This window comes from Anolis sagrei, chromosome 1, assembly GCF_037176765.1.
Source record: "Anolis sagrei isolate rAnoSag1 chromosome 1, rAnoSag1.mat, whole genome shotgun sequence".
In the NCBI taxonomy this organism is placed as follows: Eukaryota; Metazoa; Chordata; class Lepidosauria; order Squamata; family Dactyloidae; genus Anolis; species Anolis sagrei.
In genome coordinates, this window is record NC_090021.1 from 328,255,166 (window position 1) to 328,279,702 (window position 24,537).

Consider the following 24,537-nt stretch of genomic DNA (forward strand, 5'->3'; position numbering starts at 1 on the left):
CTATATGGATACACATGATCAGCTCTTTGCTCCTATGTAACCTCTAATATCGAGGTCCACCTATTTGGAGCCAATTCGTCTAGCTAATTCCTATACCTTTTGCTTGAATATCAGATTTCTGGGTACGGACCTAAGCATTCGACTCTTTGTTCTCGAGCTCATTCTTTCCATCACAGGATCCAAAGGAATGCAATCTGTCCAGATGCCAGCACTTCTTAGGAAACTGGAATAGAGCAGCTCTGTGGTTTAAAGGGCTTATTCATAGAGGAGAAACCAAGGAAAGCGAGGAGGGTGTAAGGAAACCCAATAGAAGAGCAGCCAACAGGACCACAGTTAATAGAGGAAAAAGAGGAAGTCCCACAAAGCAAGGTCACCTATCTTTTCACGCTACACAGTTATAGCACAACGATTCCACTACAGCTACCACATCTGCATCTGTGGAATCATAGAATCATAGAATCAAAGAGTTGGAAGAGACCTCATGGGCCATCCAGTCCAACCCCCTGCCAAGAAGCAGGAATATTGCATTCAAATCACCCCTGACAGATGGCCATCCAGCCTCTGTTTAAAAGCTTCCAAAGAAGGAGCCTCCACCACACTCTGGGGCAGAGAGTTCCACTGCTGAACAGCTCTCACAGTTAGGAAGTTCTTCCTCATGTTCAGATGGAATCTCCTTTCTTGTAGTTTGAAGCCATTGTTTCGCATCCTAGTCTCCAGGGAAGCAGAAAACAAGCTGGCTCCCTCCTCCCTGTGGCTTCCTCTCACATATTTATACATGGCTATCATATCTCCTCTCAGCCTTCTCTTCTTCAGGCTAAACATGCCCAGCTCCATAAGCCGCTCCTCATAGGGCTTGTTCTCAAGACCCTTGATCATTTTAGTCGCCCTCCTCTGGACACATTCCAGCTTGTCAATATCCCTCTTGAATTGTGGTGCCCAGAATTGGACAGAATATTCCAGGTGTGGTCTAACCAAAGCAGAATAGAGGGGTAGCATTACTTCCCCAGATTTGTACTTTGGTCGGGGGGCTAGAGCTCTTCAGCTGAGAATTCAAAGTGCCCCTTCTTAAACCACAAATTGCAAGATTCCATACATATACGCTACAATTGTCACAATTAATCTACTGTTCCAGCTTTTTTAAAAATGTCCCTCTTCATCCCACTTTCCTCCCTTTGTCCCAGATTATTTCAGTTGCAAATTGACTCCCCATCTACACTGCCATATAATACAGTTTCAAACTGTATTATATGGCCGTGTAGGTAGGGACTCAGTTTGTACTCAGTTTGTACTATCCCTCCCTATAGACTCAGGTAAAACCAAACTGAGGCACCCTCTCCTAGCTTATCTGTTCTCCCTCATAGTACCACTTTATCAGACCTCAGCTGAAATATGTGGCGAAGAGCAAACCACTGGCCACCTGCTGCAATGCACCCTGAGCCCTGCCACATGCACAATGGAGAACCTTCTTGCGGCAACACCAGAGGCACTCTAAGTGGCCAGATACTGGTCAAAGGACATTTAATCAACTACCAAGCTTGCAAATTTTGTGTTTTGTCTCTTTGTTTTGTTCTGTTAAAAAATGTAATACAATTATCTGGTTGCCCTGACACGATAAATTAAAAAATAAACTGCCTTTAGTAGTAGCTTACCACATGATGTTGTTTTATTTATTATTACTGCGCTTGTATACCGCTGTTTCTCAGCCTACATTGGCGACTCAACACGGTTTGTTCCATGAGAGATGGTTATAAAAGTAATTTTTTTCTAGCTTGAAAAATCAATTTCTCCCACTTATGTAGTGCAATTATTTTATTTCACTCTGATTTGGGGTGGTAAGGGGTGATCTAGTGGCAATGCTTTGGGTAGGGAAACATGCGATAAACAACCCCAGCGGCTCTCGGAAGGACCATGTGTGTTGAGCACCCTTCATTCCTTTGCTGGAATCAGATTAAAGTTCCAGGGAAGAACGGTGTAATTACACTATAACAACATTTAGCACTAAAATACTACAATGCCATAGTATCTTATATAGGGGAAGGGCAGGCATGTAGCGGGGGGGGGGGGGGCTCGGGGGGCTTCAGCCCCCCCCCCCCCCCCGAAATTCTCATGGTGGTTCGCGAAAAGGCCTTACTGGTGCATTATTTAAACTGTTATGTTTATTCATATCATGATCTGATCACCATACTCCATATATCCCATATGCATGAGGGTATTCGGGTAATGATACAAAAGGTTTGCTAGGCTAGACCCTCTTTCACTCAGACTCAGCCCCCCCCCCCCCCCGAAACTCAGCCCCCCCCCGAAACCCCCCCTGAAATTTTTTTACCCCCCCCCCCCCCCGAAACGAAATCCTGGCTACGGGCCTGGGGAAGGGCAATCCCTGTGTTTTTGTGCAAGACAAAATAAAAGCCATCGAGATAATGTCACGGAAGAGTCCAAAATATTGTGTGCAATATTTTAGCACAAATGGAAACTGCAATCCCATAATAGTTCTGAAAGTGCTGTAAGAATGAACCATCATGCTTGAATAGTGTTTTGCAAACAACATAGTTGTACTGGGAGAGGACTCTCTTGTGATAACAAAAAATATATGTTTGCAATCGTCACTTCTCTTCTCCTGTATGATTTTTAACATCTTTGCCCAATGAAGAAGCCCGTGAAACTTCGACAACTTTCATGATATATTTTGTGCTTCTTGTCTGGCTAATAAAGGTATCACTCTTTTGTGGATTTTGTTTGTTTGTTTATTTATTTACCTTTCTACCCTACCTTTCTCTACCCTGAAGCGGACTCAAGACAGCTTACATAAGGCAATGATTCAATGCCTTGGAACATATACAAACATGAAGTCTAAAATCAATTGAGTTAAAATACATATTAAACATTTAAAAGCATTACATCCAAAAATCATAATCCAAGACTGTTCCATAATCATTGCACATATTCCAGTTTATTATTGCAATGCACTGTTTTTAAATGCTGGATTCCAGAGCAAGGTTTTTACTTTCCTTCTAAAGGCTAGGAGGGAGGAGGCTGATCTAATGTTGCTGGGGAGGGAATTCCACAGCCAAGGGGCCACCACTGAGAAGGTCCTGTCTCTCATTTTGACCAGACACACTTGCAAGGGTGGTGGAACTGAGAGAAGAGCTTCCCCATATGATCTTAATCTCCGAGGTCATTCATAGGGGGAGATACGTTCTGATAGGTAAGCTAGGTCAGAACCATTTAGGGAGGTCAGCTGTGACCTGCAGTGCTGTAGAATTTGAAGAGGCACGAATGGAGGGCAAAAGAGAGAAATGTGCCAAGAGGAAGGCACGTCAAGCCAACCCTGACGGGACCGCCTTCCACCTGGAAACCAATGCCCACACTGCGGGAGAACATGCAGGTCAAAAATAGAGCTCCATGGTCATCTATGTACCCACTGCCAGTACACCGATCTTGGAAGACAATCCTACTCGGACAACGAGTAGGATAGGTAAGTAAGTATAGGCTAAAGCCAGCACTTTAAATTGTGCTAAGAAGCAGACCAGCAGTCAGTGGAGCTGTCGCAACAGGTTGTATGCTCCCTATACGTTGCTCCAGTGAGGAACCTGGCTGCTGCCCACTGGATCAGTTGAAACTGCTGAACAGTCTTCAAAGGCAACTCCACGCAGAGCACATTGCAGTAATCTATACGGGATGTAACAAGAGTGTGGACCACCGTGTTGTATATTATTACTTGGCCAAAGCCCATGAATATGTTTATTGGTGAAAAGTTTTCCATCTCTCAAGGCATTTCCAATACTTAAAGACCACACAGTTATTGATGAAAACTAAATGGTAACGGTGCAGAAAACTAGGCAGTAAGGGGATAGAAAGACACCCAAGAAAGAGTGTGGAAAGTCTTGCGGAACCAACAAATACCAAAATGTAGAAAGGAGTCACCATCCAGCAAATGGAAAAGTCTGAGAGTGAATGCAAGCAGGTGGCTGAATGCTACTTTGTCTGACATGACCTTCTACCCTTTGGAAATGTTGTCAGTTCTGGGCAGCATAAATTGCTTTTGGCGAAGCGACTGCCACTACTTTAGATTTTTTCCTTCTCCTCTGGCTTGTGTCAGTCCTCACTTTGGGCAGAAATATTGCAGAAGCTGTTGCTTCTGAAACGCATAAAGGGCCAGGAATATTAATGGCTTGATCTGTCGTCGTTTTGTTCAAGCCAGGTTGGCAAGTCTTAATTTTCTAGGGCAAATCGCTCTGAAAGGACCCAAGCACCAGCTGTGTGTGCAGAAGTGCGCAGCTGTGCTAAAGAAGGGGGTGGAAGAAGCAAACAGGGGAAGGGAAAAGATTACAATAAGCAAATTGTTTGGCTCCCTCAATTAAAACCGGGTTAGCAAATATTTTTAATGTGGGATGAAAGAAGCCAGTCAGTCACTTGAGGAGACCTTTGTTCGGCTGCGGGATTGAGAATGGCAGTGCGCTCGGGATTTTGGGGCCGTGCCGAACCTCCCGGCGATTCTGACATAATAAAAACAGTTTTTGTGCCCAAAGAACTTCAACCAATGGAGACAAAAGACATCACAGTGTAGCTCCATCTGTATTTGTTTCCGCAGGGCTCAATTCTGGAAGATATAAAAAGAAATGATGAAGAAATGTCTTTTGAACATGTGCAAAGTGTGTCCACCACAAGACATTATCGCAAGCAAAGTGGGCTCCTTTTCTGTAGATTGGTCCATCACAGGCCTGGGCAAACTTCAGCCCTCCAGGTGTTTTGAACTTCAACTCCCATAATTCCTAACAGGTGATAGGTTGAAGTCCAAAACTCCTGGAGGGCCAAAGTTTGCCCATGCCTGGTCCATCAGGTACAAGTAACTCCAAAAGTTATAACCATCGCTTCTGTCACTATGAGTGCATCTACACTATAGAACTAATGCAGTTTGACACTACTTTTGTGGCTCAATGCTATAAAATCCTGGAAGTTGTAGTTTAGTGAGTCAGAGAAGGCCAAAGAGCTTGTGCAACTGAAGCTCTCAGGATTCCATAATATTGAGCCATGGCAGTTGAAGTGGTGTCAAACTGCATTAATTCTACTGTGTAGATGCAACCTATTCCAGCTCAGAAGACCCCACAAAAATAGTATAGCCCCTTTTATCCCCTTTTAAATATATTTAATAATATATCCCTTTTTAAATACAATTATGTGAAACTGCATATACAACCAAATACAGTTAAATTACTTCACTTTTGTTCTCAGCATTTCACAGAATTGCATTGGAGGATTTGGATCAGGTATGGGCAAACTTTGGCCCTCCAGGTGTTTTGGACTTCAACTCACACAATTCCTAACAGCCTAATGGCTGTTAGAAATTGTGGGAGTTGAAGTCCAAAACACCTGGAGAGCCAAAGTTTGCCCGTGCCTGATCTAGAGATTTCTAGGAATTTGCTATGACCTCCAATGTAACTATATGCTAACTTCCAGGACAAATATACCATATAACCACATGAATGACCTGAGGGCCCAGAAACACAATTTTTGCTCTGGGCACTGGGACTGTGGTGCAGCTGGCTGAGTGTCAGCTTCATTAAGATCACTACTGACAGAAAGGTCATGAGTTCGAAGCCAGCCCAGGTGGGATTGAGCTTCCGGCCAGTTTGTGTAGCTTGTTGTCGACCTTTGCAACCCGAAAGACAGTTGCATCTGTCAAGAAGGAAATTTAGGTACCACCTATGTGTGGGGAGGCTAATTTAACAAATTTATGAGGTCGTAAAAAATCTCCAGCAAAAGCATGTCCCCTGTGGGGCGAGAAGGGCGGAATACAAATACTGTAAATAAACAAATAAGTGAAACTGCAGATATGTGTTCCTCACTTACGGTTGTCTTCTTTTATCTGTACCAAGTAAAGGGCTGTTGTTGCGTTGTTTCGTAGGGGAACCAGCTAAATATGCATTGGGACAAATATACATCAGTCCTGTTGTACATCAGGACACTGACTAGGGAGCAATATCCATTGGAACACCCTTGTTGTTTTGTTATTCATCTTTGCAATTCACTACATTTCTTAGTGTCTCTGCTACACAGCCAAATATATGCAAGTTCTACAAAGTACTGGTTCTGACTTTTAAAGGTATGCATGGTGTAGGTCCAGGTGACCTACAGGATGCCCTTCTCCTGTACAATCCACCTGTGTTTTGTGATATGGTATTTTATCTGAGTGTTTTAACTGGGTTGTCAGTCACCTTGGGCTGTGAGGGGATACAGGTAACATCATCACCATATCATCATGATAGAGGAGTCGAGCCATAATTTTGTTCTCAATTTATGTGCATCTACCTATCTGAAGTACTTACGGTAGGAGGCTTGTATCCGATGAGGTTTGGTTTCAGGACCCACCCACCCCCTCCTATAGATACCAAAATCCATGGATGCTCAAGTCCCATTATCTACAGTGACATAGTAAATGGTTGTTGGAAATAGCAACCTTCCAAGCCTTCACTATTTGTTTGTTAATGTATATATTTGCTAACCTGTATTGTATGTATATATTGATTTGCCAGTTTGACTGACCTCTTTGGTGTGGGAGGGGATACAGACACGTGATTGTACTGAGCACGTTCAGCCTCAAAACTCCATTTTATTGTCAGTATGATTTTGAGTTGTTGTAGGTTTTTTTGGGCTATATGGCCATGTTCTATAAGCATTCTCTTCTTACATTTTGCCCACATCTAAGGCAAATATCATCAGAGATTGTGAGGACCTCACAACCACTGAAGATGCTTGCCATAGAGGTGAAACGTCAAGAGAATGCTTCTAGAACATGGCCATATAGACTGAAAAACCTACAACAACCCAGTGATTCCGGCCATGAAAGCCTTCAACAATAGTACGATTTTGGACTTCAATGTTAGCCGTTCACTCAGTGGAGGTGGATGCAGTATGCTTTTAGACTTCAATGGAAGCAGATGTTTTTTGGACTTATGCAGGAACAGTTTACTATATGTTTGCTTTGAGAAGCAGTGAGTAGTTATACAGTTCATAAGATGTATTCTTAAAAGACTTTAGATTATGAACTATAAGAAATGTGCCTGTATGCTGAATTAATACAAGATGTTTATGAGTAAACACAAGGTATGTTATTTTTTAAAAGAAGACTTTGTTTTTTGTCTGTGAGTGCATATTTTAAACTAAGAGGTTTCAAGGGAGAGTATATCTTTTGGACAACTGCAATTCCAACTTCAAAGAAACATTTTAAAACTCGGCTGGTGAAGTATTTTGTTTTTGTGCAGTGGCATGTCTTTGTCCCTGGCAGTTCAAAGACATGGTTTTTCAGTTTAACAGCTGAGTTACCTGTGTGGCATTGCATGATGGCTTATGGACATCACTTTTTCAAAGGGTTGACTTCTACCAAGACCATGCCTTTCCTTGACTCGTGGTTTTCAAAAGATAGTCTCCAGATGTTCATGGAGATTCATATTTGCCAAAAGGATAGGACATCATTTTTTTCTTTTTAAAAAGGTTATGAATGTAATTTTTCCAAAAATTGTGTTCCTTATATAAAAGGCAAAATCAAGGTATGTTTTTTGGAATTTTTGTCTGGATCAGGGGTCTTCAAACTAAGGCCCAGGGGCCGAATACGGCCCTCCAAGGTCATTTACCCGGCCCTCGCTCACGGTCAATCTACGTCTGAAACGACTTGAAAGCACACAACAATCCTATCTCATCATCCAAAAGCAGGTCCACACTTCCCATTGAAATACTAATACGTTTATATCTGTTAACATTGTTCTTCATTTTAATTATTGTATTGTTTTTAAGTGTTTTTTTTTGCATTACAAATAAGGTAAGTGCAGTGTGCATAGGAATTCATTCATTTTTTTTTCCAAATTATAATCCAGCCCTCCAACAGTTTGAGGGACTGTGACCTGGCCCTCTGTTTAAAAAGTTTGAGGACCCCAGCTCTGGATGATTGGATCAGTGGATGCAGAATCCGTGGATATGGAGATCCAACTGTATTATATAGCATTATATCTCTTTCTACATTTTTATCAGGGTTTGATTTCCAAAAGAGAGAGAGAGCGTTGAACAAACAAAACAAAGAACAATTTCAGTTATAACTCTAACATGTTTTATTTAATAAAGACAGCGGTGCTAATCACGATTGTCACAGTTGTTTTCCTTTTAAAAAAACAGCACATATCGACACACAATTGTCAAAAAAAGAGAGAGAACTCCACACAGAAACTAAACACTAAGGGAAGTTTGTCGAAGTCATTCTTTTTTTTTTAATGAGATTGTCAAACCTACACTAAACACGGCATAGACCTAACACTGAGGGAAATAAGGGGAAATAGTTCACTATAAAACAGTGAAAGAACCTTTTCTTTTAATATATAAAATATAGTTCAATCCAATAGCTTTTCTACATACTGTATACTATAAAAAACTCTCCCACAAAAAATTAGTGTCTTTAAATATACATATTTGAATCTGAACTGCACCAAGATTAAAAGCAATTAAAAATAACCGATTTCTCTCTGGTTCTTTTCCTTTTCTTTCAAAGCATTTAACTTCACAGTATAAGTTTGGAGAAGAAGACAAATCCAGTGTTGTTTGTTTTGTTTTGTTTTAAGTAAAACAAGTCTATTAAGGTAAAATTGCAGCTCCAGTGAAACCAAAACCAAAACGGAGCCAAAAAGGTTTCCAATTCGCAATACAGAGCAGCTGCCGCGTAAGAAGGAACAACCCTAAGTGTGCAACGTTTTAGTATTTCTCTAAGTAAGGAATTTTTTTTTCTTGACTAAAGAACAATCATGCTCAGAACTATTGCAACCTTTTTTTTTAAAGAAAATCCAAAGAACAAACATCAAAAAGTTTTTTTTCCCAAAAATAAAAGTGCAAACTTATTTTTTTTAATCAACCCAAAAAGATTGGTGAAGAACAATCTTATCGGAAAGACAACATTTCCACAATGCGTTTAATCTGGGCACACTTGCCGGCTTTTACACTCAAGTTGCATGTCCTTTTACTAATGTTCACAACTGCCAGTACACTCCAATGGTATCAATATGGCACTTAACATGTATACTTTTAAGAAATCCTTCTAAGAGTTATCCTTAGGAAGAGGCACAAATATCCCAGTCCAGAGACTGAGGCACTTATGTTCTTGCACATTCATTCCAATGCAAGACGTAGATCTATTTGTAAGACCACATCCTCTATTGCAGTAGTTTTCGATCTGTGGGTCCCCAGATGTTTTGGCCTTCCAGGAATCCTGGCTGGGATTTCTGGGAGTTGTAGGCCAAAACACCTGGGGATCCACAGGCTGAGAACCATTGCTCTATTGCAAATTATTGGGATCAATTTTGTGCTCAAATGGCAGATCCTTTATGCATTAGATCAGTGGTTCTCAACCTTTGCTCCTCCAGATGTTTTGGACCTCAACTCCCAGATGTTAGGAACTGTGGGAGCTGGCATTCAAAACATCTGGAGGGCAAAATGTTGGGAACCACTGCATTAGATCCTCACTCAGGTCAGGAGAAAAAAGAGGACTATATTCTATGGCAGGTATGGGCAAACTTTGGCCCTCCAGGTGTTTTGGACTCCAACTCCCACAATTCCTAACAGCCGGTAGGCTGTTAGGAATTGTGGGAGTTGGAGTCCAAAACACCTGGAGGGCCAAAGTTTGCCCATGTCTGCTCTATGCACTTTTCTGTATGTCCTCTTACTCTTTTAAACACATAAACAAAAGTTAAAATTACAGAGTTTTTCAAGCATGTTGTTCTGAAAACGATCCAAAGTAAGCCTTCCATCAAAAAAAAAATCTAATAAATACTATATCAAGTATCATCAGGAGGAAAAAAATATATAACTTAAAATTTCAAACAGAAAAAAAAGAAATAACTTAATTTCGGAAGTTTTAGTTCAGTGCTATTTTTTCCAATCCAAGGGGGAGAAAGACCCCCTGAAGTAAGACCACAGTACCACAGTTGCATCCCAGAGGCGTAAAGCACACTGGCATGCCTTGCATGTATCACCAAGAATATATTTGTACAGTAACAAATGAAATTAAGATTTAAACACACTATAAATAGAAGTAAAATTTCACATTATATATGTGCACTCGTCATTTAAAGGGAGGAAGAAGAGGAGCTTGCAAGGTGTCGTTCGAATATACAGTAAAGGAGTTGTTTGTCGCTCTGTTTACAACCTTTGCCCCATAGTGTTAGCATTTCACCTTCGTAGGAATTCCTAAAATCCTGGACTAGGAACGAAACAAAAAAGGGAGGAACATACTGGCATCACTAGAAGGAAGGAAACCAATGTTCAAGTTAGAACTGAAGAGGCAAGTATTTTTTATTATTATTATTTCTCAAGCCTTGCCTCTTCCGCAGGCTTCGGCTCGGCTCCTGATGCTCTCCCAAAGCAATATATTCCTCCTTTCCTTGTGGGAATGCCCAACGTTGGGTCATGCTCTTTTTTCCCCCTCAGTATAGTATAACTTGCCCATTTAGGCCAAAACTATTTCAGTGCTACCATAAGAATAAGAGGTTATTGTCGCTTTCAAATAACCCCAAAATGCCAGTACATTTCAGTTCAGAACTACTTCTTCACCCATTCGTTGAATGCCCATTCCACAGAAATATATTCCAACTAGATAAGTTTAAGATTCAAAAATATACTTTGCATGGGCATCTGAAAGCATAACCTGACATTCAACTACATTACATAAGCAAAATAGGAGCCCAGTTCCAGAATCTCTTAACAAAAACATAGCATTCACACTACACACACATCCCAATGTGACACCTCTTTGCTCACCTGGAGTGATTTCTGTGACCAAATATATTAACTTCTGTACGTTTGCCAATTAATAGAATTTAGCTAAATGTGACCTACATGGGCCCTTTCCATGTATAAAATCCCCCATTATCTGCTTTGATTGGGTTATATAGCAGTGTGGACTGAGACAACCCAGTTCAAAGCAGATATTGCAGATTATCTGCCTTGATATTCTGGATTATATTGCTGTGTGGAAGAGCCCAAAGATTAATAGTTAATATGCAGTTTTGCAATTAATGGAACTGGACCTATGCTACTTTAGTGTAGGAAAAACCTTTTAAATTTGGCATAAGCCACTTCTAATGCCAGGGAATGGTACCAATCTACAAGAAACTAATTTTCCAGAATGCAACAAGACAGCCCAAGACTTTGGGCCCTTCCACACAGCACTATATCCCAGAATATCAAGGCAAAAAATCCCACAATATCTGCTTTGAATTGGGTTATCTGAGTCCACAGATGTGGGATTTTCTGCCTTGCAATTCTGAGATATAGGGCTGTGTGGAAGGGCCCTTTGAAACGTAAGATTTATCTTTGATTGAGTTACGACTTTACCAAATCAGGTTTATATATTTGGGCTCGTTTCCCTTTGAAGGAAATGGGATTTTAATGCAACTCCCAGATGGCAAGTCTCTTCGTTGATCTGACCCCCTTGGAACTTCCTTGAGGCCCCATCCATTTGGACCCATCTTTTTTTCCCTCCAAACCCCAGGCCTCTTTCCACCAGCTGTTCCAGCCAGATGTGCCTCCCTGTAAGGGTCAGAGACAGACCGGCTCTTGCATGGATTTCCAAAGGATATTTTGAAGGGGAATAGTAAAAAATATCTTCTGTTTACACTTTCCAGAAGACCCCAGCCAACAACAGGAATCTGGGGAAAGGAAGTCCACCCTCCTGCCGAAAATATTTCCCATACTCCTTGCCCGTTTCCTATTTTCTGCATTTGTCAACTCAAAGATGCTCTCAAGAATGTCAACCCATGGTGTCAATGAAAAATAGAAGTGTGTGTGAAATTAAAAAAAGTGTGTGCAAGAAAAAGTATGGCTCTCAGTAGAAGCATTTGAGTACCAACAGACATAAATGGTGTACAGTGGAGTGACTTTCTCTAGTTCATGGCACATATCTAATCAAGAGAATGAGAACTAGAGTTCCTAATGATTTGGTTTTTTTCTAGAGGAATGAACAGACTGATTTGCCCTCTGTGTAAGATAAAGTATGCCTCCCAGTAGAAGCATTTGCACACCAACAGACATAAATGGTGCACTTTTGTGGCATGCATCTAATCATGAGAATGAGGACTAGAGTTCCTAATGTTTTGGGGGTTTCTTGGAGGAAAGAACAGACTGATTTGTCCCTTTTTTTGCAAAGTCTAAAATGTAGAAAAATCAAACCTGGAATGAGATGCAAAAGGCTCTCTACCAGACCACTGTGAAATGAACAGGTATATTGAGGAAGCCAACTCAGAAGTGGAGAATCTTTACCAGGTATGGGCAAGCTGGGCAAACTCAGCTTAAGCGGCTGAGGGGGGAAAGGAAAGGGCCTGAGGCTGTTAGGAATGGTGGGAGTTGAAGTCCAAAACATCTGGACAGCCCAAGTTTGCCCATGCCTGCTCTATACTAAATCTCACCCATTTTGTAAGTCATTTTCCAATCTATCAGAGAAGTGAAACAAAAAGAAGGTCCAATAGCCACCTGGTTGTGTCTAGGTCAGTGGTTCTCAATCTGTGGGTCCCCAGATGTTTTGGCCTTCAACTCCCAGAAATCCTAACAGCTGGTAAACTGGCTGGGATTTCTGAAAGTCATAGGCCAAAACACCTGGGGACGCACAGGTTGAGAACCATTGCTCTAGGTGCTTGAACGAAAACACTCATAGGTTCTTCCCATTAGTGGCTGAAGGGTGCTGCAGTCCAAAGTATCTCTAGCCCAGTGGTTCTCAACCTTGGGTCCCCAGATGTTTGTGGCCTTCAACTCCCAGAAATCCTAACAGTGGTTAAACTGGCTAGGATTTCTGGGAGTTTTAGGCCAAAACACCTGAGGACCCATAGGTTGAGAACCACTGCTCTAGCCTAAACGTAAGTCAAGGTGAAGCAAAAGCAGTTGGTGCACATTCAGAGGAGGCAGAAATTCAGGAAGTGTTGAAATGGACGGGCAAGATTACCTTCCATAAACAAGGTCAAGTCATATAGGTACACCACGCTATTCTTAAATGGACAACTAAGAAAACCAAAACTGAGAAACTGGAACGCTCTCCTTGGCTGTCCTGTATTTTTTCTCTAGGCGTGCTGTGCTTTGTCATTCATGACAAACTGGATGAAGGAGAAAGGGTAGGTGGGAGCCTTAAAAATGGACCAAAGATATTTCTCAGAGCCTCACTACTCTTCTATTAGAGATGGACTACTTCATCACACTGGAGAATGAATCTACTTAAAATCTGGTTGCTGCCTCCTACAGAATTCTGGGGATTGTAGTTTAGGGAGGAGTCTTTAACAGCCTCACTAAAGTACAAAACTCAGAATTCTGCAGGAGGCAGAAACTGGATTTAAAGACTGACCAATATTGCCAATAATATCTTGAAGATTTAACATCTGCAACCCTCAGAAAAGCATTTACAGCCCTGCACTTTCAAACAATGCAATCAGGCTGATTAGAGGGAAGATATAGAGGGATCCCTCATGCCCAACGTCTTTGTATTTGTGGGTCTGGGAAAAGAGAGGATTTAACACACTATCTGTTACATTGCCCATTGTATAATGACCCTCGAAACGATCTTGTGTATTGTATGTTGTTGTTGTTGTAGGCGGCCTTAGCCTTTGTAAGCCGCATCGAGTCCTTCGGGAGATTTTGCGGGGTATAAATAAAGTTAATAATAATAATAATAATAATCTTCTGGGAGCCTTTTTGGAAGAAAGGGCAGCATGGCAACAGTCAGCAGTTATCTGTGACTTGTTAGCAGATTATTCCAAAAAATATAACATTAAAGGTTGCCACATTTGCAGTCGAAACCCACAAAATCCAAGACGAAACTAGTAAAGTCCAAAGCAGAAGCTAGAAATGGAGATATTTTGGGATGATACAAATCAGACATTTGTAATTGTTATCATGTCACTACTACTATAATTTTAAAGAGCCATGTTTTAATGTTTATATTGGAAAATGCTTATTGTAGTTTCTTTTATCCATTACATGTAACTCGCCCATTATTATTGTTCTTATTGTAATCTTACATGGCTATGTTTTCATTTGTTTTATGTAATTATGTTATTATTGGGTTGTTGTAGGTTTTCCGGGCTATATGGCCATGATCTAGAGGTATTTTCTCCTGACGTTTCGTCTGCATCTATGGCAAGCATCCTCAGAGGTAGTGAGGTCTGTCAGGCACATCAAATCACCTCTCAAAGAAAGATTCCCCCAGGCACTTCCAAGCCATTAAATGCTAATCAAGGTGGTCAGTTGAAACATTCACACCTAGTTCCAGCAGACAAAAGTCCTTTGTCCCACCCTGGCCATTCCACAGATATATAAACCCATTTTCCTACTTCCAACAGACCTCACTACCTCTGAGAATGCTTGCCATAGATGCAGGCGAAATGTCAGGAGAAAATGCCTCTAGAACATGGCCATATAGCCCGGAAAACCTACAACAACCCAGTGATTCCGGCCATGAAAGCCTTCAACAATATGTTATTATTGTTTATAATTTCCGTTTTCGGTTTTATTTTATGTAATTGTTGTTTGGGCTTGGCCTCATGTAAGCTGCACCGAGTCCCCATCGGGGAGATGGTGGCGGGGTACAAATAAAGTTTATTATTATTATTATTATTATTAGTTTTAAAGATTGTATATTTTATATCATGGTCAATGACTAGTACAATAAACAATTCAATTTGAAACTAGATTCATTCTCTAGTGTGATGAGGTCCTGAGCTGTCAAGGTGCTTAACTTTGGGGGACTGTGTGTGTGTGTATCAAATTGAATGACATAAAAGATACAACCTTCTACCCTTGGCCTGTGTGTGTATGCATACACACACACACAGGCCAAGGGTAGAAGGTTGTATCTTTTATGTCATGGCCAATGGCTAGTACAATAAACAATTCAATTCGAAACTGGATTTAAAGTGGATTCATTCTCTAGTGTGATGAGGTCCTAAGCTGTCAAGGTGCTTACTTTGGGTGTGTGTGTGTGTGTGTGTGTGTGTGTATGCATACACACACACACAGGCCAAGGGTATAAGGTTGTATCTTTTATGTCATGGCTAGTACAATAAACAATTCAATTCGAAACCGGATTTAAAGTGGATTCATTCTCTAGTGTGATGAGGTCCTGAGCTGTCAAGGTGCTTAACTTTGGGGGTGTGTGTGTGTGTATATATTTGTGTGTGTGTGTGCATGCATGCATGCATGCATGTATATATATACACATATACACACACACACTGGCCAAGAGTATGGGGTTGTATAAGAGCACGTTCCTGCAAATATTAATTTTGCTTGCGTTCCCCAATGAAATCTTTCCATCCCCAAATTTCTAGCAATGCAGTCACTCAAAACTTCCACTGACCATTCAGAAATACACTTTAAGAATCCCCTTCAAAAGGGGTAGGCAATGTTACAAAGGGAAAGCAAGCATTCTCTTTGTTCAGTGCCTCACACGCTGCAATATTAGAAAGGAAAGCTTTAATGCTGACACGGGCAAACTTTGGCCGTCCAGATGTTTTGGACTCCAACTCCCACCATTCCTAGCAGCCTCAGGCCCCTTCCTTTCCCCCCTCAGCCGCTTAAGCGGCTGAGGGGGGAAAGGAAAGGGCCTGAGGCTGCTAGGAATGGTGGGAGTTGGAGTCCAAAACATCTGAACGGCCAAAGTTTACCCATGCCTGCTTAAAGGGGAGATGACATAACATTGGGAGGGGGGAATGCCCTAATTTTGCTCCCCTCCTTTGTCGGCACCACGATAGTGATGCCATTTAGAAGAAACCAAAGTATCAGTAGTGCAACAGTGAAGAAGGACACGAGCCCAACAGAAGCAAAGGGAAGGATGATTAAGTCAGTTGATGGTTGGCACAGATAATAATCCAGGTCACCTTTCCGAGAATGCCTTGGCTCAGAGACCATCTTCCTCTGGAAGCCAGGCATATCAGAAACAGGCAGCATGGAGTTGGCACATCTCTTGTGTTGCCACTGCTGCCTTGTCTATCCACAAGTGTGGTGGAAATGCAATGACTAGCCCAATGGTTCTCAACCTGTGGGTCATCACGTGTTTTGGTCTACAACTCACAGAAAGCCAAGCCAGTTTACCAGCTGTTAGGACAGTGGTTCTCAACCTGGGCCCCCCAGATGTTTTTGGCCTTCAACTTCCAGAAATCCTAACAGCTGGTAAACTGGCTAGGATTTCTGGGAGTTGTAGGCCAAAAACATCTGGGGACCCCAGGTTGAGAACCACTGTGTTAGGATTTCTGGGAGTTGGAAGGCCAAAACGTCTGGGGACCCACAAGTTGAAAACCATTGGACTAGCACGGTGGTTCTCAACCTGTGGGTCCCCAGATGTTTTGGTCTTCAACTCCCAGAAATCCTAAAAGCTGGTAAACTGGCTGGGATTTCTGGGAGTTGTTGACCAAAACGTGTGATGACCCACAGGTTGAGAACCATTGGACTAGCACAACATCACTATGGGATCCAGAGCAACATTTACCCCTCACCAAGTATTCTCCTGTACATTAAACTGGCCATAAGATACAAGTTAAGTTCCCTTCTATCATAAGCATGCTCCATATTAGAGGAGATATTCTGATGATGGGACCATTGATCTTTGCCCCAAAGTCATACCAAAATATCCATTAATTTATTTTTTGTCAAAGGCTTTCATGGCCGGAATCACTGGGTTGCTGTGAGTTTTCTGGGCTGTATGGCTATGTTCCAGAAGCATTCTCTCCTGACATTTTGCCCACACCTATGGCTTTCATCTTCAGAAGTTGTGAAGTATTTTGGAAACTATGCAAGGGAGGTTTATATATCTGTGAAAGCTCCAGAGAGGGAGAAAGAACTCTTATCTGTTGGAGGCAAAGGATTCCCCCAGGCAGGAATCAGCCAGGCCTTGAAGCTGCAAGGCTTTGCAATGCCAATCAAGGTGATTAATTGCAACATTCACACTTGTCTCACATCCACTTCATTGGATGTGTTGCAATAGCAGATTCCCAGATTAGTTTAGTGTTTACACCTTATTTTATTTTTCTGGTTATTTAATATTTAATGTTTATTTTACTTAAGTGATATTTGTCTTGACTGTTCTAATGTAGCACAAATCCTACGTAAAATCATACTACGTATTTTTGACATTAATATTGAAATCTGAAATATATACAGAATGTCTCCAACAGACAAGAGTTCTTTCTCCCACTCTGGACATTATTCCACAGATATATAAACCTCACTTGCCTAGTTTCCAACAGACCTCACAATCTCTGAGGATACCTGCCATATATGTGGGAGAAACATCAGGAGAGAATGCTTCTGGAACATGCTTCTGGAAAACTCACAGCTATCCATATTTTGTTCCATTCCCAATAAAACCTACACAACAGAATTGTGTAAATTGTGTAACCAGATGGGTTATACAACCCAGACAGAGGGGGTAACATTAAGAGCAATTCATTATAACTGCAAAAAGAAAAAAGAAAGTCTTTGCAAAGGCAAAAGAACAGCAGCAAGGTGAGCCTGATTTGGCAGGAAGAGTTTCAAAAGATGCAAACTTTACCACCTTCTGATAAAGGTAAGGGCATCTTCAGAAGCAACATAAATTCAAAGGCCCTTTTGAGTTATAAGGCTTCTAGTCTGTCCCCTTGGGGCACACGCAACTCAAGACTTCTCCTCCGACACACACCGTTAAGTCATATGAGCTCTGCTGCATAGCCCATCCTCTGCTTTTGAAATTAGATTTGCTTGAAACATATTGAAAATAAAAAATGGTTGGATCAAAAAGATCACATCCAGAATACGGGAGATACTGAGACAATTAAATACCTACTTCAGGGAGGTACAATAAAGATGTGATAGTGGGTTGCTGTGAGTTTTCTTGATTGTATGGCCATGTTCCAGAAGCATTCTCTCCTGACATTTCGCCCATATCTATGGCAGGCATCCTCAGAGGTTGTGAGATCTGTTGGAAACTAGGCAAGCGAGGTTTGTGTACCTGTGAAATATTATCCAGGGTGGGAGAAAGAACTCTTGTCTGTTGGAGGCAAGTGTGAATATTGCAAGTGATTGGTATTGCAAAGCCTTGCAGCTTCAAGACATGGCTGATTCCTGCCTGAGGGAATCCTTTGCCTCAGACTTCTTTCTCCCACCCTGGATCTTCCACAGATATATAAACCTCCCTTGCTTAGGTTGTTGTAGTTTTTTTCAGGTTATATGGCCATGGTCTAGAGGCATTCTCTCCTGACATTTCGCCTGCATCTATGCAACGTCAGGAGATAATGCCTCTAGACCATGGCCATATAGCCCAAAAAAACCTACAACAACCCAGTGATTCTGGCCATGAAACCCTTCGACAATACACTCCCTTGCTTAGTTTCCAATATACCTCACAACCCCTGAGGATGCCTGTCATAGACATGGGAGAAACGTCAGGAGAGAATGCTTCTGGAATATGGCCATACAGCCCGGAAAACTCACAGCAAGTCAGTGATTCTGGCCATGACACCTTTGACAACACAAAGATGTGATAACCTTGGGGGAAAGGGACATTGCTGTACATACAGCACACTTCGTTGCACACAAGGTGCAATTTTGATCGAGGATCATACCTTCCCTTTCACTGGATTTCCTCACCACATTTCCAGTTTGGGAAGAGAACACCCACAGAATGCAAAGCACTTCCAAGTATCCTTAGCATCAGAACAGCCCTTTCCATACATCCAATTAAGCCAATCAATCAGATTAAATCAGCTTCCATCCAAGAATTTTGGATTCAGCAATTTGCTTATCTGCCACACAGAAATAAACATAACATTATGAGTCAAGTTGCAGACCTCAAGTGGACCAGGGGATGGGAGAAAGGCATAAAAGCAGACCTTCTCCTATGAAATGTAGACCTACATTCTCCCACCCATCCATCCCCCTTTGTGATGCCGTTCAACCCAAAGCGAAACAGCACACGGTAGGAAGTTGACCAGCATCTCTCGTAACAAAAGAACTGTTCTCTCAAACCACCAGCGACTTCACAAGGCCACAGTGGAATTTGCGGATGTGTCTGTACAAGTCGCCCGATTGGGTGAACCGTCTCTCGCACCACTTGCAGCCGTGGGGCTTCTCCCGGGTGTGGACCACCGCATGGCGGCTAAGGTTGTGGGAGTACTGGAAGCTCTTCCCGCACTGGCCACAGGTGTACGGCTTCTCGCCCGAGTGAGTCCTCTCGTGTCTTTTTAAGGTGTACATGCAGGAGAAAGTCTTGCCGCAAAGCGTGCAAGTGGGCACCGATCCATCGGGGGAGAGTCTGGTCCTGGAGCCGTCCTTGTCGCGGAAGTGAGAGCTGAGGTGCAGCTGGAGGACATGTGGGTTCGGGAAGACCTTGCTGCAGAGCGGGCAAACGCAGATGTGGCCCGGGGGCACAAGGACACCCGAGGACGAAATGTCAGAGGAATCCATGTCGTCCTCGCTGGCCTCCCGCTCTTGATCTCCATCTTCCTCTGGCATGTGAGAATCGCCGTTCCCCACAAACACACTTCCTAACCCTGTCATCAAACTCTTGGCCGAATTCTCAAAATGCTGACTCTCCGGACTCCTCGCCTCCTCATCCGACAGAGACTCCGGCTCATCTTTAATCAGGGGCTTGCTACCCTCCTCCTGCTGCTGCTGCTCCTCCTTCTCCTCCTCCTGCGGCTGGCCGTCGGAAGCCAGCTGTCCAAAGATGTAGGAGGGGTGGAAGGAATCTCTCCCCACCACAGGCTTGAAAGACAGGTCCAAAGCACACTCAACATCACTGGGAGTCAAAGGGTGGTTGAGAGAGCTTTGGGACAAAGGTCCCACCAAACCACTGACATTAGCTCTTGTTTTCCCAGCTGCCGCGGTGTCCGATTCTGCCTCAGTTAACACAGAGCCAACGCTTACAAGTTCAGAGGACCAATCCGGGTAGCTGCCACTCTTCTTTTTCCCCGCTGCCAATCTGTCATATTCCGCCGCGGTTAATTTTTGCTTATTATCCGGACCGAGCTCATGCCCCAAGGGCATTCCACCATCCGAGCCCGGCACATCCAAATGCACAGCCCTGCCGTTCATTTTCTCATCCCCGCACAATTCCTTATCTTTCAGCTTGCCCTTGCAGACTTTCACAATGTCGTACATGTGAAGGTAGCTGGCCGCAGCCAGCACATCTTCGACTGGGAGGCTGTTGAACTCCAGCTTGCCTTCGTACATGAATTCAAGCAGCAAGCCGAAGGCTGGGGCTGTGACAATGTCACTGTTCAGATGCACAATGTCCCTTTTGTCTAGCTGGTCCCTGTAGAAAAGATGGAAGTACATGCTGCAAGAGGCGAGGACGGCTCTGTGGGCTCGGAACTGAGCGTCTCCAACTAAAACAGTACAGTCACACAGGAAGCCCTGGTGACGTTGCTGACTCAGACACTGCAGTAACTGCCGGCTATGGTCTGGGAACTCCATTCTTCCTTCATAACCTGTTCAAAACAGGAAAAACTTGAATGCTACCATAAACCACAGGGCTTCTAAGCAGCTGTTAACAAGCAAACAGATTTAGCTTTGGGGGGTAACTGGAGCCTGGGAGATAACCGTTCAACTGCACACATTGTCTGCAATTTTTTACTTTCCTTCCTTTTAAATGTCGCCCCACACCAGAACACCTGCTCCGGGAAAAGAAAGGGCGGGGGGGGGGGGGGGGAAGCAGGAAAAAACTAAAATCTGAAAGTAAACTAAAGCTTCTAAGGAAGTAATGCTTGCAAGCCTTCTCTTAGTAATGCTCAAAGGGGTGGGGGACTTTAGAGAGTTTTATGCATTCCTGGAAATCTTAACTTCAGGGCGACACTGTGGAGACTTCAATAAAAACAAGTGTGTTTTGGCCACCCCCACCTTCACCCTCTCTTCCCGGAGGTACGCAAAAAAAAACATAGCACACTGCTGTTTTTACACATGCATGCCCTTTCCAAAAGAAAGGGCACCAAACCACTTTCAGACTGGGTTGCTGGGAGTTTTCTGGGCTGTAAGGCCATGTTCCAGAAGCATTCTCTCCTGATGTTTCGCCCACATCTATGGCAGGCTTCCTCAGAGGTTGAGGGGTCTGTTGGAAACCAAACACTTGCCTCAAACAGGCAGGAGTTCTTTCTCCCATCCTGGATATTATGTATAGTCCACAGATTACACACACATACATACACAATCAGGGCCAGCTATTACCTCCCAACAAATGATTCCCTCAGGCAGGAAGCAGCCAGGCTTTGAAGCTGCAATGCTCTTCAATGCTAATCAAGGTGGGCAATTGCAACATTCACACTTGCCTCAAATAGACAAGAGTTCTTTCTCCCACCCTGGACATTCCACAGATATATAAACCTCACTTGCCTAGTTTCCAACAGACCTCTCAACATGTGACTATGCCTGCTATAGATGTGGGTGAAACGTCAGGAGCGAATGCTTCTGGAAAATGGCCATGCACCCCAGAAAACTCACAGCAACCCAGTAATTCCTGCCATGAAAGCTTTCAACAACACACTTTCTGAATGCCCTCAACAACACACTTTCGACACTCTCTCACACAGACACTTGAAAGAGATGACCAAGGAAAGTATGAAAACACATGCTGGAAAATAGAAGTACTTCATATATATTTACAGACACGCGTGCACACACACACTCCACTACCTTGCAGTCAAACTCTATACATTAGGGTAAGGAAACCTTTCAAGACACCCTTACCTTGAACAGCTGGAAAACATGAGAAGGGGGAAAAGATCCAAGCCAAGCAAAACCCCAAAAGTTGTGGAAGAACTCCAGCTTTTTTTGTTTGTGTGTATGTATGTGTGTGTTTGGCTTTGTTTTGCAGCGAGGTGCCTGGGAAGAGAAGGGGCTTTTCCCAGCCAGGAGGGATGGGAAGAACGCTTCTCTGTGTGTGGATTTTGGGGGGGGGGGGGGGGGGGGAGAGAAAGAGAAGAAAAAGAGGGAGTGCGAGAAAGAAAGAGAGAGAGAGAGAGGGAAGGGGAGAAAGAGCCGTATGGGAGGGAGGGGAAGGAGGGGAGGGAGTGCTCCGTTTGCTAATTACACCGCAAGCTGGAGAGTCAGCTGCTCTGACTTCACTGCGATGGAAATGCTACCTCCAGCTGTGCCCTTTTTAATGCCATATGTTACTTCAAATCTCGCTACCAGCCAACCACAGCTTGCTGCCTTTTAAAGTCCCACCAAGCAAGCCCCCCTCTCCAATATTTATAGCCATCGATTAAGCCTCCCAACTTCAGCCCAGAGCCTCTCTCCTCCCTTCCTCGTCCCCAACCAAACCTCCCCTCCACTCACTTTGAGAAAGTCGCTGAAATACATAACCAATCTGATTACTAGTTGCTCTTAATGGAGGACTTGGAGGCTTGACCTTTGGAGAGAGAGAGAGAGAGAAAGAGAGGCAGGAGCCGCAGAAGCAGCGAACAAGGAAGAAGTTCCCAAGTTTTGCAAACTTTGCTTGCTTTCTCCTCCCTCTTTTCCCCCCCGCAGGATCGTGAATTCCTTCGGATGCTCTCCTTTCCTCTCCCCAAAATGTACACTCCGGGAGCCTCTTTTCCTTTCCCACTCACACAACTTTGCAAGCCAACCCCCCCTCCTTTGCGTCCCCCCTTTTGTGCTCTTGGCTCTCCAACAAAACAGACCCAAACGTCTCCAAGAGCGAAACTCAGTGCGCAAAGCTCCAACCGTTGGGACAGCTCGGAAGAAAAGGGGTTTTAGGGCAGCACCCCCAAAACTAAAAGACTCCCATTGTTGGGGAAAGGGGGGATCAAGCCTTTGCAAGGATAGACACACACAGACACACTTACCAGCCAACCCGGTTCTTGTTGTTTGGAGACCTGCATGGGCTCCACTCTTGGCTGCGCCTTAGCCAGATGTGAGTGCGGGCGCCTGGCTTGCTCCGGGTTTCTTGTTGCTGGCAACCCAGCGGAGGCACTCCTGTGTATGTGTGTGTGTTGTAGAGCAGGTTGTTAGCCAGGGCTGGCTCTCGCGATACTTCCCCCCCCCCCTTTCTTGCACAGAGAGAGAAAGAGAGAGAGAGAGAGAGAGAGCGTTTCTGTGCGCTTTTCTTCCCAGGGCGCACACAAGAGCGCAACCAAGGACGCCAACCAAACTCCTCGGGTTTGCTGGTCGGATTGGCAAGCGAAACGATTTTCGAATTAGGGGGAAAGAGGGTGGGAAGGCTCCTTTTCTTCCTGTCTGTCTCTTTGCCTCTTTCTGGGGTTGCTTTTTTTGGGCTCAGTTGCTTTCCACGCCAATGTTTTCTTCGTGCGCTTCTTCTCTCCTTGATCCCAGCTCTCAGGCGTTTTGGCGCAGTGAGACTTTTGGGGTGCCTTTCAGCATTTCCACGCGGCTTGAACTCCCTGGGCTCGGTGCTGTGGGATCTTGGGAGTTGTAGTTTGGAGAGGCACCAGCACTCTTTTGGCAAAGGAGGCAGAAGGGCTTGGAAAACCACAGTTGCATGGTTGGAGATGCGTAATAACTTGATTTGGTTTGGCTCAAGCATGGGCAGACTTGAACTTTTCCTTCAGATGTTTTGGAGTTCAACTCCCACCATTCCTAACAGCCTCAGGCCCCTGGGGCTGTTAGGAATGGTGGGAGTTAAACTCCAAAACATCTGGACAGCCCAAGTTTGCTCATACTGTATTTTTTTCAAATATTTTTTTCAAAGCTGTATTTTTTTCAACATATAGAGGGCAAATTAGTCTGTCATTCCTCCAGGAAAAAAAACCCCAAAACATTAGGAACTCTAGTTCTCATTCTCTTGATTAGATACATGCCATGAACTAGAGAAAGTTACTCCAATGTATACCATTTATTAGGACTCAGTGTTGTGGGATCCTGGGAGTTGTAGTTTGGAGAGGCACCCATACTCTTTGGCGGAGGAGGCAGAAAGTCTTGGAAAACCACAGTTGCATGGCTGGAAATGCGCAATAACTTGATTCGGTTTGGCTCAGGCATGGGCACACTTGGACTTTTCCTTCAGATGTTTTGGAGTTCAACTCCCACCATTCCTAACAGCCTCAGGTCCCTTCCTTTTCCCCCTCAGCCGCTTAAGGAAGGGGCCTGAGGCTGTTAGGAATGGTGGGAGTTGAACTCCAAAACACCTGGACACCCCAAGTTTGCCCATACTTGGTATGGAGTCTGCTAAAGACCTGGGAGAATAGCAAGTCTTAGTCTCCCAACTACCACATTATCTATCTATCTATCTATCTATCTATCTGTTTATCTAAATATATATCACATTTCTGGTAGAGAGCCTTTTGCATCTCAGTACAGGTTTGATTTTTTTTTTTTACCTTTTTAGACTTTGCAAAAAAAAGGGGGGGGGGTTAGGTTGTTCTTGCCAGAAAAAAAAAAAACAAAATATTAGGAGCACTAGTCCTCATTCTCATAATTAGATATGTGCCATGAACTAGAGAAAGCCAATCCTCTGTGCACCATTTATGTCTTTTGGTGCACAAATGCTTCTTATGAGAGCTGTATTTTTTTCAACATAGAGTGCAAATTAGTCTG

The 24,537-nt window shown here is 43.4% G+C and overlaps 1 protein-coding gene across 2 annotated transcripts; it reads right to left on the reverse strand.

Moving 5' to 3' along the window:
- Positions 1 to 18,475: 18,475 nt before the first annotated feature.
- On the reverse strand, positions 18,476 to 23,019 carry ZBTB42 (zinc finger and BTB domain containing 42). 2 transcript variants are annotated; one of them, XM_060754638.2, is made up of 2 exons: positions 22,830 to 23,019; positions 18,476 to 20,477 (listed from the first exon to the last, which is right to left on the reverse strand). In XM_060754638.2, exon 2 carries the CDS (start codon positions 20,461 to 20,463, stop codon positions 19,009 to 19,011), a length of 1,455 nt encoding a protein of 484 aa, XP_060610621.2. In that variant the 5' UTR covers positions 20,464 to 20,477; positions 22,830 to 23,019; the 3' UTR covers positions 18,476 to 19,008. The 2 variants fall into 2 exon arrangements, with proteins under 2 accessions (XP_060610621.2, XP_060610630.2); XM_060754647.2 differs by lacking the exon at positions 22,830 to 23,019 and adding an exon at positions 21,730 to 21,806.
- Between the last annotated feature and the right edge of the window lie 1,518 nt (positions 23,020 to 24,537).